The sequence below is a fragment of the Taudactylus pleione genome, unplaced genomic scaffold (genome assembly GCF_031769625.1).
Source record: "Taudactylus pleione unplaced genomic scaffold, aTauple2 ptg000329l, whole genome shotgun sequence".
Lineage (NCBI taxonomy): Eukaryota > Metazoa > Chordata > Amphibia > Anura > Myobatrachidae > Taudactylus > Taudactylus pleione.
The window spans coordinates 11,217,607-11,234,136 of NW_028284730.1; the positions used below are offsets into that span (position 1 = coordinate 11,217,607).

General features: G+C 45.6%; 1 protein-coding gene across 1 annotated transcript in view; it reads right to left on the reverse strand.

The window, feature by feature from the left end:
- Positions 1-16,530, reverse strand: part of GFRA2 (GDNF family receptor alpha 2) — a 49,895-nt gene that overhangs the window by 2,700 nt on the left and 30,665 nt on the right. Inside the window, exons 3-8 of the mRNA XM_088443251.1 lie at positions 15,598-15,681; positions 13,587-13,926; positions 8,638-8,747; positions 8,421-8,561; positions 5,626-5,801; positions 5,370-5,417 (exon numbers count right to left, since the gene is read on the reverse strand). Coding sequence (XP_088299377.1) covers positions 5,370-5,417; positions 5,626-5,801; positions 8,421-8,561; positions 8,638-8,747; positions 13,587-13,926; positions 15,598-15,681 — 899 coding nt within the window. The remainder of the gene's footprint in view (positions 1-5,369; positions 5,418-5,625; positions 5,802-8,420; positions 8,562-8,637; positions 8,748-13,586; positions 13,927-15,597; positions 15,682-16,530) is intronic.

The following is a 16,530-nucleotide window of genomic DNA, read 5'->3' on the forward strand; positions in this document are numbered from 1 at the left end:
GTGGAGGTGTAATGATGTGGGACAGATATGTGGAAGTGTAATGATGTGGGACAGGTATGTGGAGGTGGAAATGATGTGGGACATGTATGTGGAGGTGTAAATGATGTGGGGCAGGTAAGTGGAGATGTAATGATGTGAGACAGGTATGTGGAGGTGTAATGATGTGGGACAGGTATGTGGAGGTGTAAATGATGTGGGACAGGTATGTGGAGATGTAATGATGTGAGACAGGTATGTGGAGGTGTAATGATGTGGGACAGGTATGTGGAGGTGTAAATGATGTGGGACAGGTATGTGGAGATGTAATGATGTGGGACAGGTATGTGGAGGTGTAATGATGTGGGACAGGTATGTGGAGGTGTAAATAATGTGGGACAGGTAAGTGGAGATGTAATGATGTGGGACAGGTATGTGGAGGTGTAATAATATGGGACAGGTATGTGGAGGTGTAAATGATGTGGGACAGGTATGTGGAGGTGTAATGATGTGGGATAGGTACGTGAAGGTGTATATGATGGGGGCAGGTATGTGGAGGAGTAAATGATGGAGGACAGGTACGTGAAGGTATAATAATATGTAACAGGTACGGGGAGGTGTAAATGATGTGGGACAGGTATGTGGAGGTGTAAATGATGTGAGACAGGTACGTGGAGGTGTAAGTGATGTGGGACAGGTATGTGGAGGTGTAAATTATGTGGGACAAGTATGTGGAGGTGTAATGATGTGGGACAAGTATGTGGAGGTGTAAATGATGAGGGACAGGTACATGGAGGTGTAAATGATGTGGGACAGGTATGTGGAGGTGTAAGTGATGTGGTACAGGTATGTGGAAGTGTAATTATGTGGGACAGATATCTGGGGGTATATTTACAAATGTTCGATTTTGCATTCAATTTTGGTTCGATTTTTTATGAAGGGATTTACTAAAGCCCAAGTCGAATGTCAAATCGAACAGAAAAAGGAATTTCAAATGAAATCGAATTTCTAAAAAACACTGATATTTTCCCATAGAGGACTAAAGGATCCTATCATTACTAACATTCGATTTGCAAATCAAATGAAAAACAAACTCAAAATCGAACTGCAAATTCCCAAATTAATAGAACTTCATGCTTTCGTTTACAGCACGAGCAGTTCGATTTGACACAGATACATGCATACATCAGTGAGATGCATGCATGTATCTTGCTATAAAAAGCTTGTAAAGAGTTAATGTTAAAAAAAAAAAAAAATGACGTGGGGTCCCCCCCTAAAAACTGAAACAGCCCCGGACTTTTCATAACCAGTCCTGGTTGTGTGTGTACAGGGGAAAAATTGCGTAGGGTTCCCCTGTACTTAGCGCAACAAGCACCGGGCTCTGATCCGGTCCTGTTTCTGGAATTAGAAGGGAAAAAATGCATAGGGTTCCCCTGAAATTTCCACAACCAGCACCGGAACCTTTCTAGCGGGGGGGTAATGTCACAGCCAGGGAAACCCTATCACCGGGTTCCCCAGCTGAATATTCACTCCTGACCGTTAGTCAGCTCAGGCTGGGGATACCTGGGGAGTTGGGGCCCCCCCAATAAAGGAGTCCACTTCTCCAGGGCACCCCAGGCCTAGGCTGAGAGCCCGAGGCTATTCCCAGCAAACCTGGAGTGGTGGGTGCCGGGTTGATAGTATAAAAGTGTAGTGTAAATGATAAGTGTAAACATTGTCTTTACAAGTAGAACTGCAGGTCCCAGCAAGCCTCCCCCGCATGCTGGTACTTGGAGATCCACAAGTACCAGCATGCGGGGCATTAAGGGCCCACTGGTACCTGTAGTTCACCTGTATAGAAATGTTTAAATAAAGACAATACACACACCATGACAGTATAGATTAATACATACATTCACACTCACTCATACATACTCACCTACATTACCTGGACCGGTCCTCTTCTCTCTGTAGACATCCTTGGTCTTCGTAAAATAAAAAACGACCCATGCACTAGGTACCATCCACGATGGTTGACACCTCAGAAAATGAAGAGCTCAGACGCGGGTTTTCCCTTTGTAGTGCCATATCTGAGCGTTCATTGGCTGAGAGAGGTCAGCCCCCTTCTCTCTCAGCCAATGAACTCTCCCACCATTGAAGTCAATGGTGAGAACCCCAGAATCACCTTTAGTAACCCTGCGGCTCTCACCATTGACTTCAAAGGTGGGAGCTGTTCACTGGCTGAGAGACTTTGTATTTTGTGTGCTGGGCTGCAGTCTTCACTGCCTGTGGGGGGGGAGCGATCAAACTGATCACACAAAACCTAGATTTGTGCCAGTCTGAGGGGCTCAGATGCACCCCCTTCCCCTACGCACAGCGCTGCAACTAGATTTTTTTTCTTTTTTTTCTAAAGGGGCGTGATCACGCTTCTCATAATTGGCCACTCCCCCTTCCCCCAGGCCAGCTCTTAACAGCCCTGCTGACATCAGTCAGAATCCCTGGGCCAACATCCCAACTGCCGGAATAAGTAGTGGGGATAGGGGGAGGGTTAGGCACCAGGGGGAGGGTTAGGGTTAGGCACCAGGGGGATGGGGAGGGTTAGGGTTAGGCACTAGGGGGAGAGGTTAGGTTTAGGCTGCTTGAAAGGGGTTAGGTTTGAGCAGCAAGAATGGAGGTTAGGTTTAGGCAGCGGGGAGGGAGGTTTAGAGGTAAGGGAGGGAGGGTTAGGTTTAGGGGTAGGGTCAGGATACTTACAATCAGTTGTCGGTATACTAACCCTGTCGGGATGCTGGCTTCGGGACTCTGACCGTCTGCATTTTTGGGCGTTTTAACGCATTTCCCCCATTAGTATATTCTGCCCCAGATGTTAGAATGCGATGCTATTTTAAATATCAGTTGCTGGACACAGAACAGACACACTGCACACTTATCAGGTTGTACTCTCATGGTTAATAAGACCAAAGGTTTCCCCCTTTCCTGACCAGGCTGTCAATGATTGGGAAGGGGAAGATGCATTGTAATTAGTTACAAACATAAACATCCCACAACCTCTGACCTGGCTCCGGCTGTTGGGCCCTTTTGCTGCAACACGCTGCAGGGACTAGGCAGCCACACAGCTGCAGACTGACTTTGGAGAGTTTAACAGCCAGATGGATTAGCAGCCTCTATATAGTGGCCAGCTTGCCTTGTGCAGTACACAGAGGGCTCCTAAACCTGGGGCTGCAGCTCCTCATCATGCCTCACACATGTCAGCTACTGAAGGGGAAGTGAGAGGAACGGGAGGGGGTGGAGACAGAAGGAGTCTAAGGAGGGCTCAGAGGGGAGAATCATTCCAGATCTCTGATCCATGGTGTTACTGATCCCAGGCCGGGGGAGGGTCCAGCTGCTAGAGGTAGAGCGCTGCTTGTAAATAAGAAGAAAGTGGGGAAACAAATGGAATGTGCACCTGACAGTGCCCCTGCTTTCCTGTGAGCAGGTGCACTGATATCAGTGAGGAGCTGGTCTGTCAAGCCGGCACCCACCCCTGCCTTGCGCTCTGTGCCGTGGCACATACCACACCACCCTAGTTATGGCCCTATGAGCCGCAACTGCCTCTCCCTCCTCCATGGATTTTTTGCCCCACGGCATATGTGAGGTCATGATGCCGCGCCGCTACTGCTAATAGGAGAAGGGGTCACCTGACCAGTTACTGTGATGGCGTGAAGATAAGAAGATAGGGAAGGGGACTGGAGAGACATGAGTGGGAGGACTAGACAGATGCAGGGGGAAGGGGCGTGAACAAGAGAAACATTGGGGTGTGAGCTGGAGAGATGCGTGGGGGGGTAACAAGAGAGACACGGGTTTGAGCTGAAGAGATGCCAGGGGAAGTGAACAAAAAAGAGACACAAAGGGGTGAGCTGGAGAGAATCAGGGGGGGAGCTGGAGAGATGCAGGGTGAACAAGAGAGACGCAGGGGTGCGAGCTGGAGAGACAGAAGAGCTGGAGAGATTTAGGGGGCTGAGCTGGAGAGACGCTGAAGACATGCAGGTGGATGGTAATGAAGACATGCAAGGGATATGGCATTATAGAGACACGTGGGATGGCACGTTAGAGTTGCAGAGGGATGGTGCTGAAGAGACATAGAAGCATAGCATAGATAGAAGTTCACATTTGCCTTGCCTCAAAACTTCTATTACTATGTATTATCTAGTTGAACCGAATGGTGCATACACACGGTCAGATTTTTCTTCAGGTCTGAACGATAACGATTTTAAAAAACAGTTCATATCTGAAAGAAAAATCTGACATGTGGGCAACGATGAACGATGCGCGTTTGTCAGATAACGATATCTGACATCTGATGTGTTTGCAGTCAGATTTGGTCAATTTCATTAATTTTAATACAGGCTGAAATCGATCAATCGTTCACAAATCGTTTGCAAATCGTCTGACATATCTGACCGTGTGTATGCACCATTACTTGTATAACGTTTACATAATTCCTACACAAACTGGTGGCTTCCATATCAAATGATCTACATGCAAACTGAATACCAGCTCATGACACTGTCTGCCCAGGGAGGCTAAATTTCTTCAGAAGTTCCCAGTTGCAGAGAGACCACCATATAGGTAAGAAAAGAATCTCATGCATAGGGGATACACAGAGGTTGCAAAATATAAAAACATGGGGCACTCAAGTGACAAAAACTTGTTTGAAGGGACCCCATAAAAAACTCAGGGGGCTGCCAGAAAAACAGAAAAATAACTGAGAGTGACACTGATAGTCAGTCCTTTTATTTTTTATTTTACTAATTTTCTCCTGAAACACTGCTTGTTGCAACCTCCTTTATGTTGAATGCATCTTAATATTTTAATGATATTGTTACTTGCTTACATAGATATGCACTTTCCAATTTAAGGAGTAACATTTTGATGGAAGAGGCATACCATTGAAAGCATTGTCCTTAGATTTTTTTTATTGTGGGGGGGCAAACAAAGTCTTTGCCCTGGCACCACATGGTCTTCGAACCGGTCCTGTTGATGAAGCTAAGTGGGAGATGTCCATCTCCCACTGTGTCGATCTTACACAGTAACAAAATGGCGACTTTGGCGGCCATCTTGGATCAGGGAATGAAGCATCCCTGGAGGTACTTTGTGCTTGGAGTCTGCACAGTTGCACAATCCACTATCAACAATGCCGTCTAACCCACTCCCTCACTACTGGCAATTGTTGGCTCTTCACATGCCATCCTCTTGCTGAGCAAACCCATGCCTTTTGGGGCTAAGCAAAGTTCATCAGCTTGAATTGAGGCACATGACTGGATTGGTGCTGCACTTTGGCCATTTTGCACTTTGTGAATGACCTCCATTTTGTGTTACTCCTCTATGAAGCTATGATCTCCTGATACCCAATAGCTGAAGTTGCTGTATAGTACCTCAGAAACACACATCCTAAACTGCGCAGAACTGGTATTCTTCATGTCCTGTAAAGAGAAACAACACACATTAGTGCTTTCAGTCTGCAGCTTCATTACGTATAACCCATGCCATGTAGACACCATTTCACAAATCAGAATCATTAGAACAAGCATGACCTAACGACTACAAGATGCATGAACTAAAACATGTTCCAGAGTAGACACGAGAAATGTCCCCCCGCTCTGCGATTCAGGTAAAGTGAGTGGGTCTTACCTGGATCAGGTCACAATTGGCTGGGTTATTCTCATACAGGGTGTTGCTGTCACTCTGGTTGTCGGGGAGAAGGTGCCCTCTCTCAGCTCGTGGAGTTGCAGTAGTGTGAGGAGGTCTAGGGACACTATGTTTGTGTACAACATCTGTACCATTGCCGAAGGCATGAATAGCATTTTCTAATGGGATAAGGAAAGAAATATCAGCGGTCGGTCTTATTTTATAAATGAGACTGTGGAGACTGGATCCAGAATCTGCATTGGTTACGGCTTATGCACTCTGACATTTTATCATGCACCTGATTTGCCTAATTTCCACCATACAGTGACCAGCCCCGACAATGATCTGTAATTCACGCCTATGATAAATGAATCAACAGTATCAAGTATGTCAAGGTCTATTCTATCATTACCCTTTGAAAAGCATGTTTGACTGGATGACTTTCACGCTACTATCTGCCATCAGGCGGAGCATCTCACACTGGCCCTCATTCAGAGGCGGTCTCAAGAAGCGATCGCTCTCTCTGAATGAGGGCGGCCGCTTGATTTTTTAAGTGCGGCCTCCTGGTCGCTAGCTAAGCTGTGAGTTACCACCCACAGCTTTAGCGACCGACCAGAGTGATGCTCGCGATGGTCAAGACCATCGCGACCATCGGGGCTTGCGATGAGACCCTAAGGTTGGGTCTCGGCAACCGCAAGCCCCAGGGAGCTTCCTGCTCTGATCGAGCAGGAAGCTCCCCACTGACATCACTAGTGATGTCAGTGTGGCCGCCCACAAAATGGCAGGCGTTCCGTCAGGAACGCCTCCGTTTGTGTAGCCACCCCCCTGCACTGCCTACAAAACGGGGCGAGCTGTCGATCAACATCGACAGCCTCCACTTTTGTAGTGAGCTCCAGAGCGAGAGAATTTCTCTCTCGCTCCGAGTCTTGCGCACGCGCAGGGCCTTAACATCGAACCGGTTGCGAGCGCTCAGTGCTTGCGACCGGGTCTGAATGAGACCCACTGTCCCTCGTACTCAACCCTTAAACCTGGATACAGTGGCGCTGATTCTGCGTCAGACATAAATGGCGAGTTCCTGCATACAGCGCAGATGCAGATTTACGCAATTTTGCTTAAGTCCGTCCTATTCCGAGTCGGATGGAAATTAGGGCCTGAATCAGAGATGGACAGTGTTGCAGAGCCGCACACAGGCCTTTGTGCAACACCGTCCATCTAAAATGCTAATGCTGCAGGAGGCATCTGAAGAGAAGAGATGCCTCCTGTCAGTATCTGCGATCCCAACGCTGCAACCGAGTCGCAGCCTGGGATCACCATTGCAGCCGATGGTCACAATGTTCCCCGGCATTGGCCAGCTGAGTAATGGTGCATACACACGATCAGATTTTTTCTTCAGATATGGACGATAACGATTTAAAAATCGTTCAGTCGTTCATATCTGATGGAAAATCGTTCATATCTGACATGCCTGAATGATGGACGATCAACGATGCGCGTTCCCGTTTGTCAGATAACGATATCTGACATCTGATGGGTTTGCAGTCAGACTTGGACGATTCCATTCATTTTAATGCAGTCAAAAATCGTTCAATCGTTCAAATCGTTCAAAACTTTGGTCAAATCGTCCAAATCGTTCAAATCGTTTAATCGTTCAGTCGTTCATCTGACAAATCTGACAAGTCTGACAAATCTGACCGTGTGTACGCTCCATAAGCCTCAGCTTACCGCAGGCTGGCCGGCTCCTGGCTGCTTGTGAGGTTTCCGGCAACGCAAGCCATTCCTGCCACCGTGTAACGCCTGCGCCGTAGGAGTTTCTAGAAATTTTCACACATGCACAGTTTCAAAAAATCGCTTAACTACGTGAACATAAGCATTGTGGGAAAGATTCACTATGGATCGCAACTGAGATTACGCACGCAATCGATCAATTGTTTCGTTTTGCACATGCATCGCCGTGCGCGTGCACAAACCGGGCACTGTGATCAGTGACTACGCAGACCCATCGCAGAGTGACAGGAAGTGCCATTTGTGGGTGGTGATGGGGGCGTGTTTGGCGAAACGCAGGCGTGCCAGTGCGTTCGAACACTGTTGCAGGGGCGTGCATAAATTAGGCAGTGTGATGCCATACACAGCTCGAGTACTCAGTGCGTGCGATGAGGTGAGCAATTTCTGAGTAAGGTCAGAGCTTGTGCAAGTGTGCGTGAGGCTGCGATGGTTCTCGATGTTACGGATGGTTTTGCAGTCTTGCTAAACATTACGGATGTGTGTAAGGTAAGGTGGGCGTCCCTATGTAGTGCTACGACTGCTTCGCGATCGCAATGAATAAGCATACCATTGCAGTCAGACTGTGTGCGTAATCGTAGCCGCAATCGCCGTTGCGATCCATAGTGAATCAGGCCCTGTGTACGGACTGTGTGCTGCTATGAATTAGGGCCTAAGGGGCTGATAGTGAGTCCCAGTGGTGATATACTGTAGTGGTATTTAGCAGGGTCAAACTCAAGAGTCTCCAACCCAAGACACTCTGGGGCAAGTCCTTCCTCTATGTGGATACGCTGCACATGCGCAGTAGCACAATGTCATGCTGTGATGAGACTTCCGCACTACACGGTTCTAGCAGCAACCAATGATGAGGCAGAGCAGAGCGCGCTCCTCCAACAATATCCCTCCTTCCTTCCTATCCTTAGCATGTTCTATAGACATACATGTGTTCTGAATTGATTTACTGCCCCCCAACGTTGCCTTAAGTTCCACCAGACAACTTTCACCTCCTCCTTCCCCCCATTCCCATCTCCTGCACTCACGTAGGCAGCGGTTCTGGGTAAACTCTTTCAGGTATAGTTCACACTGAGATTCCTGATCACCACTCCCATCACAAGTGCACCAAGGTCCTATGGACAGTGAATGGGGTTCTGAGTCCAGGAAGTTCAAAGCCACATCATGCCCTGTGGAAAGGAGAAGACTGATGTTATGGAGTAAGCAAACAGGCACTACACTAACAGAGAGAAATAAATGACTTACCAATCAGCCCTGCATATGCCCCCAGGCATGCCGCATAGTTATCCCTAATACAGCCGCTCGCAGATTGAGGAGAGCTCTGACAGTTGGTCACAAAATCTGCCAACCTAGACCTGAAAGCATCACAGAACAAATAATAGATGAGTACAGTGCAGATGACAGATGAGTGCTATGCAGTGCAGAACAGATAACAGATGAGTGCAGAACAGATAACAGATGAGTGATATGCAGTGCAGAACAGATAACAGATGAGTGCAGAACAGATAACAGATGAGTGATATGCAGTGCAGAACAGATAACAGATGAGTACAGAACAGATAACAGATGAGTACAGAACAGATAACAGATGATGAGTGCTGTGCAGAACAGATAACAGATGAGTACAAAACAGATAACATGAGTGCAGTACAGAACAGATAACAAATGTGTGCAGCAGATAACAGATGAGTGCTGTACAGAAGAGATGAACATTGTGCAGTGCAGAACAGATAACATAAGAGTGCAGTACAGACTAGATAAAGATGACTGCAGTACAGAACAGATAACACATGAGTGCTGTGCATTAGAGAACAGATAACAGATGAGTGCTGTGCAGTGCAGAACAGATAACAGATGAGTGCTGTGCATTAGAGAACAGATAACAGATGAGTGCAGTAAAAAACAGATGAGTGCTGTGCAGTGCAGAACAGATAACAGATGAGTGCTGTGCATTAGAGAACAGATAACAGATGAGTGCAGTATAGAACAGATGAGTGCTGTGCAGTACAGAACAGATAACAGATGAGTGCAGAACAGACTAGATAACAGATGAGTGCTGTGCAGAACAGAACACATTACAGATGAGTGCAGTGGAAATAAGATAATACCCTGGGCCTGATTCAGAGGTACAGGTAATATCGATGCCGCATTGCACTGCTCATGGGTCCCGATTGTTACTGCACAAAGACGCAGACTGATAAATTGCATGCAGATCCATGCAATTCCAGGGAGTGTTTCTAGGAAGTAACATGGAGGTGGCTAGCCAGATGTGGGCGTGCTGCGGGCTTGTCATAGTCAGCAACTAGATCTAATGACAGTCATGTTCAGACGGGGATATTGCACCTGCCATAGGGTAGCTGCAATCTCCAATGATGCGGCCTATGCGACTGATGGTGCATCCTAATACACATAGTGGCGGATTAGCACTGCACCTGGTGAGCGCCATCGGCTGCGTAAAAAGTCTCAGCTACAACTACGTCCACCTCTGAATCAGGCGCACTGTATTTAGTTATTATAAGAAGCGCTGTATTACATTGTAATCATTGTGACCACAATATTATTCAACAATGATACTAATGTTTGTAGGCTTATCCGCAGGGTATCCCTGTGCTATAAGAGGTAGGGGACCATTAACAAGGAGGAAGAGAAAATAGGCAAGTAGATAGTAGTGAGAAAGAGCAAAATAAAGGAAACTTCACTGAAATGAAGAAGGCGATGAAGACCCTGGGCTTTGTACACCTACAAAGCGGGGTGACACACCGCCATCTTGTCAATCATGCTGCACCTAAGGGGGTACTGCGAGCGATCACGCTGGAACCTTTCCGCAGATGCACAGAACGGGACCTCAGCACACACCCCCAAACATCGGTATGTATGTATGTAAACCATCGGGTTTACAGATGTACAAATATCACACATTAAATTGATTAGTGTTATCTAGCAAAGCAGGTCTGTCACTTCCAGTTGTTTTATTTATGCAAATAATATGCACATTTTGAGTGCGCTAAGCTGAGTCGCCTAGAACCTGGTGCACCAGGAGGGGCTGTTTGACTGAAGCCACAGTGTATGAGGATACATCTGTATTCATACGTTTACTGACTTGTATGAATCTCTATAGCCTGTTTGTCTTTTTCTATAAGGTTGGTTTCAGAGCCGTCATCATTGCAGTGCATACTTGCACTAGCCGTCCCTGAAACCTGGCGTATTTCCCTGTATGCATGCATGGCATAGCCCACATCTCTGATGGCAAACACCCTCGGAACGTAGCCAACCTGGCATCAACACGTACCTTCCAGTACATGTATAAAAATCACAAGCAAGCTAACAACTGAAAATTCCTTTATATCAATTAAACATTTCATTATGGGTTACCGTTTCAGGGTGGAGCTCCCTTTTACCAAGGTGGTGTAATGGTGTACAGTATATGATGGAATATACCCCCTTTTCAATACAAATAAGTATTTGATCACATTCTATTCTGGAGTTTGGGAGAGTTTCCAGTCTCCCTTTTGTCTCTGCGCCCCTGATGACTGAAGTATGCAGGTGATTGGCATTACAATCTGCTGTGGTAGTGGTGTCTCATCCTAAAATGTTTGATTAATACAATGGATCCGGCAACTGTTAGTATGTCAGTGATTTCTGTACGAGTTCTGAATCCATAGTCCGCACAGCCACTTCACTGAGCACCTGCACATTACTGCTGGACCGTACCAGTGATTTACTCTCTAGCGTTATATGGAAAAGCGTTATCACTAGTCACATATCAACCCAAGTGACACATTTATTAAAGACGATGTCCCCTAACTCTCATCAAATATAACCCTCAGATCCACCATTTGGATTTCTTATGCATGTTCCTATCAGCTTTAACACCTAAGTGGACAATTTTTATGTTCTTCAATATCTAACTTTAGGGAATGGGTGATCTTTCCCGAGTTTGTTTCACTGGCAGCTTGCTTTTGGTTTATTGCGCAGTAATTGGTATTTGTTTTTTCATATTATTAGCAGGACTTACTAGCCACTTCTAATTGGCTGATGGTATATTGAGCCCTTCAGTACTTAAGTCATCTGAATTATGGCTGGTTCAATAGCCATCTACTTGCATTATTTCATTGATTTCCATTTGGGCTGCTGCAGGAAAGAAAATCACCATCTAATTTGTAACGGGAAAACAATAGATGTTTGTATTTGATAACATTTAATTTTTGTTGTATTTGTATGTTGTATTTTATTTTTTTAATAATTTTTATTGAGCAAAAAAAAAGAGCCGTCGTATTTGTGTTTCATTTTATTTTATATTGCAAATACAACTTAAGAATTTATGAATAACTGTCAAGACAATATTCTAAATTACATTATTATGTTATTTACAAATAGAGCAATGGGATTTTCCCATTTACTACAAACACTGTGACATCTATATGCTACCTCTTCCCCTAACTTGCATCGATTCCCCGCCGCCAGGGCTGCCATACACGTGATACGTTGGTACTGTCATCACCGATGATCCTGGGTGGGAGCTGCTGCTGATTCGCAGTGAAGTAGTTTCTGGTCAGGATCATCTGTGCTGACTGAGCCCCAGGCCAACCGTGCTGTTATTCTCTCTGCGTTCCTGGCCGGCCCTCTCCTCTAGCTCTTCTGCCCCGGATTCGCCTTCTACCCTCCGCTCACGTTGTCTGAGCAGGGTGCTCAGATAAATAGCTATTTAAAGGATCTATGTACTAAGTCTTGGCGAGAGATAAAGTAGACAGAGATAAAGTACCAACCAATCAGCTCCTAGCTGTCACTTTTCAGACACAGCCTGTAAATTGATAGTTAGGAGCTGATTAATTGGTATTTTATCTCTGCATAGGCTTAGTACATCTATGGGGGAGATGTAACAAGCCTTGAAAAGTGATAAAGTGAAGAGTGATAAAGTACCAACCAATCCGCTCCTAATTGTCATTTTTCAAACACAACTTTTAAAGTGACAGTTAGGAGCTGGTTGATTGGTACTTTATGACTCTCCACTTTATCACTCTTCTAGGCCAATAGACCCTCATAGTCTGATTTCTCTAAAGCAGATATATGGGTTGGGGGAGAAACTATGGAATTTGTGGGAAGAAATAGAGACTTTGGAAAGTGTGGGAAGAAAGGTTTGGGGTGGAGGAGGGCAAAGTATATATTTGCACTTGGGCACACCACTCTCTAGATGTGCTATAATGGGGCATAAGTACATTACGCCTGCTGTATACCTGGTGCAAATGTTACTGTTTCTGCACTGGATACCTCTTGATATATCATGTATAATGATATAAGGGCCTGATTCAGAGCCGCTCGTAAGCGGCCGCTCGTTCGCTCCGAGCGATGTTCGCACATCTGCGTATGCGTATGGGTTGTAATACGCATGCGCGAACCAGTCAGTGCGGTCGGAAATCGTGTGCTCGCAAAATAGCGAATGCCTGCTAATTTGAGTGACAGGATGAGGCGTTTGTGGGTGGTAACAGGGGAAGGTGCTTGAAAACGGGAAGTGGAGATACGAACGCAGGCGTGCCAAACGGTCAAAACGGGCGTTTTAAGGGTGTGCATAATTAACAAAGCAGCGTCATCGACCAAGTCACTTGGTTGTCTTTTAGCATGAACTGCTCGCATGATTGCGGTAGGAAAATGCTACCACAAGAATAGCGAGCAGTTCATACGCCTTTTCGATGTACTCGATTAATCTAATAAATAGCGGAGATGACGTATGATGTGAGCGGCCAAGGGGCGTCTTTACAAAATAGCGAGCGCATGTTTCGTTCGCTCGCTCAGACATAGAGGCGTCAACAGACCGCAAAGAACGAGCGCTCAATTTAAATAGCCAGCCCCTTTTTCTGAACGAGCGTCCGCAAATAGCGTCCAGCTCTGAATCAGGCCCTAAATGCGCTTTCTTTATGTGCATTATTTCTCTATGTAGGCTCGGAGCTCTTATGCTTCCACCTGTAAATGGGTCCCTAAGAGAACAGAATTATCACTGTAATTAATGTATATGTGGCCCCTGTATTCCCTCAGTTAATGCAAAGAGAATGATGTCACCTGCAGCTACCTGTTAGGTATAAAACCATCACCATAAGCTCTATCATTCTCTTATTTTAAATAGTCATGACAGAGGTCTGAGTTTGTAGATATTGCAATTACTGTTACATGTTTAGAATATGTACCAGAAGCGATGTTACCTGCACAGATGGTCCTGCCTACAGGTGGCCCACATCTCCAGGCAGTTAGGAACTTCAGGGCGGTTGAAGGAGCAGCTCGGCACCGTAGTTTGCCGTCGCCGTTCAGCGCAAGGCTTATCTGCGCAGGGGCAGAAGAGGAGCGGGTAGGTCAGATTTGCAGGAATGCGCTCCAGGAAGTTGCGGAGGTTCTTGTGGCACTTGCGACGGGTACACTGCTCAGCTGCCGATGGGTTGCAGATGGAAATGAAAGTGGAGCGTAAATTCTTGCATGTGTCGTTCACATTGCAGAACTTGGCGGCGTTCAGGCAGGCATTCTGCTTAAAGGTGGCTGGTTCTGTACCTGTGGGATACATACACATTCACATAGCAGACAAAGACAATGGGCCATAATTCATTAAACTCACATACTGTAGTGCTAAAGGGAAAACACTTTATTTTCTATATCTAGGTGGTTGTGTATAGATCCCAGTGGCAAACGCAGGATTTCTAGAGGGGGGTTTTGAAATGCTTGATTTTAGAGTGAGTGTGGTCAGTCCATGAATAGAGTATAATTAGCATTTAACCAGTTTTAATATGCGTCATACAAAGTATGTCATAATCCCAGCATATACAGGACCAGCGATCACAGTAAGCCATTATATGCGGCAGTAGGGCCATCCTGCCTGAGCTGAATGTTTTTATTTCTGATATGGGCACCATTCCAGAGCATGGGAGTAAGTTCATGAGTCTGGGGGAGCAGCAGAAGAACCCAGGACTACCCTGGGCAAATATGTACATATTGGTCTCTAGCAGTGCACCCCTAATGCTGGGCATACACTATACAATTATCTGTCAGATATCTGTCCAATCTGGCTGGTTGGAATGAAAACCTGATAATGTATGGGAGCAAATGACAGTCGACCATTTGCTCACAAACACTGGAAAACAGACAAAAATGGTCGTTCAGACAAATTGGTTAAAACACATGAATTTAACCAATTTGAACAATTGTTTTTTGTCCTTTTTCCAGTGTTTAAAACCATATGATCAACTGTCATTTGCTCCCATACATTACCAGGTTTTCATTCCAACCAGCCAGATTAGACAGATAACTGACAGATAATTGTATAGTGTATGCCCTGCATAACAATGCATGTTTTCAAGATCTCCTAGTTGTGCACAGGTGTATTTATTACTGGCTAACAAATGTTAAAAGATCCACAGGTGGTGCTAATTATTTCATTTGCGGTATTGAGAAGAACATGCAGCACTAGTAAAATTCTATTATATTACTATCTCTATTGTGGTCATGCTGTGGCCTGGGAAAGGGGGGTTTCCAGGCAACCAGAAACCCCCCCCCCCTATGTTTGCCCATGGATCCCCTTCGATAGATGTACCGGACGTGACATGGAGTGAGGGTGGAAGTGCAGTTCCATGCCCTGACAGTGCCGTTATTTTGTCTCCACTGTAGTATCTGGCCACCAGTAGTACAAATTTGTACCCACGCGGGCTCACTTCACTTGCCACAGGTTACAATTCCCACTCTATGTCCACTTGGATAGTAACTAATGACATCAGGGTACATCAACTGAAGGGGATCTATCCACAACCCTCTAAGGGTGTCAGGTGAAATTCCCTGGGGAAGGACGCTACTTTGTTTGCACAGAGTTACATAAATTCATACGCCATTTATATGGTAATTTGACCTAGAAATCTTTCATACTGCAATGTCTGAGTGCCATACAGTGTTCTTTTTCTATAATAGCCGTGCTGTGGGGACCCATTTTGAGACAGATAATTAGGATTTATTTTTTTGCATTACTCATTTATGATGGTCTAGTTATTTTAGTCCTTTGTGTTTCTGTCTTTTCCCTTTCCACTGTGCCACCAGTGCATTGTGTGCGTAAATGGTGTAACTGTGTGTCATTTTGGCCCTTTCACTTGTTTATTATATTTGTACATTTGGACGTAAATATGACCTACACCACCATGTGACTGTCTGCTTTGTGTGAGGCTGCTCACTGTCACTCACCGGAGTTAATCGACGCCACGCGGAAAATGTCAGATAAACGTGAGGTCACTGATTCATATGGGGAAGACTCATAAAACTCATCCCCTGGGAAGACAAAATTCATACAGTCTTTTACAACACTCATCATGTTCCTGGTCTGCAACATTCCCTTTACTGTAATGTACTGTAAGTGATGCCCATCCATTCTCCCTTATATTCTGTACTGTACTATACGGTATTCTAACATGCTACAGTCCCTCACAGGTCTGAAATACGAGTCCCGGGGTCATCTGCCATCAGGGTTTGTGATTTATCGTTGTTTTACGGACACATATGCATTATACAGATTATAATTGAATTCAGTCAGCATTTTATCTGGATTTAATTAGCCACAGAGCATGTATAATTTATATTTGTCAGTAAAGAGATGAGTAGGCAACCCTAACAGCAATGACTGACTGACCACATCCAATCTCAGAAGCGGATGGGATGTGATAAATTCACCCAAACTCGCAATGCTATACTGGAATACACTGCAAGGATATATCAAATATCGCATGCAGGGACAGAGCTTGTGAGGATGCTCTGCCCCTATGAATCTCTCCCCCGCATTTCTCAGGGTACTTTCAGGGTTTTAATTTTCACAAAAAATACCCTGAGAGTGTGACCGCGGATGACCACCATGACCCCCACCCTTGCAACCCATTCCCCCCCTGGGCCCCCCACACAAATCCCCCCCACCCACAATGCTGACACTTACCTGTGATCGGCATCTCAGTTTACAGCACAAGTACAGTGCTGGGGACACAGCGATCAGATGACCGGTGCCACAGAGGAGCTCACCGGATCACTAATCACCGGTTCCCTGGGTGCAGGTAAGTGTGTGTTTATTTTTTTTTTTTTTTTAAATATATATATATTTTTTTTACTGTAATCAGCTTGTGGTCTATTTAG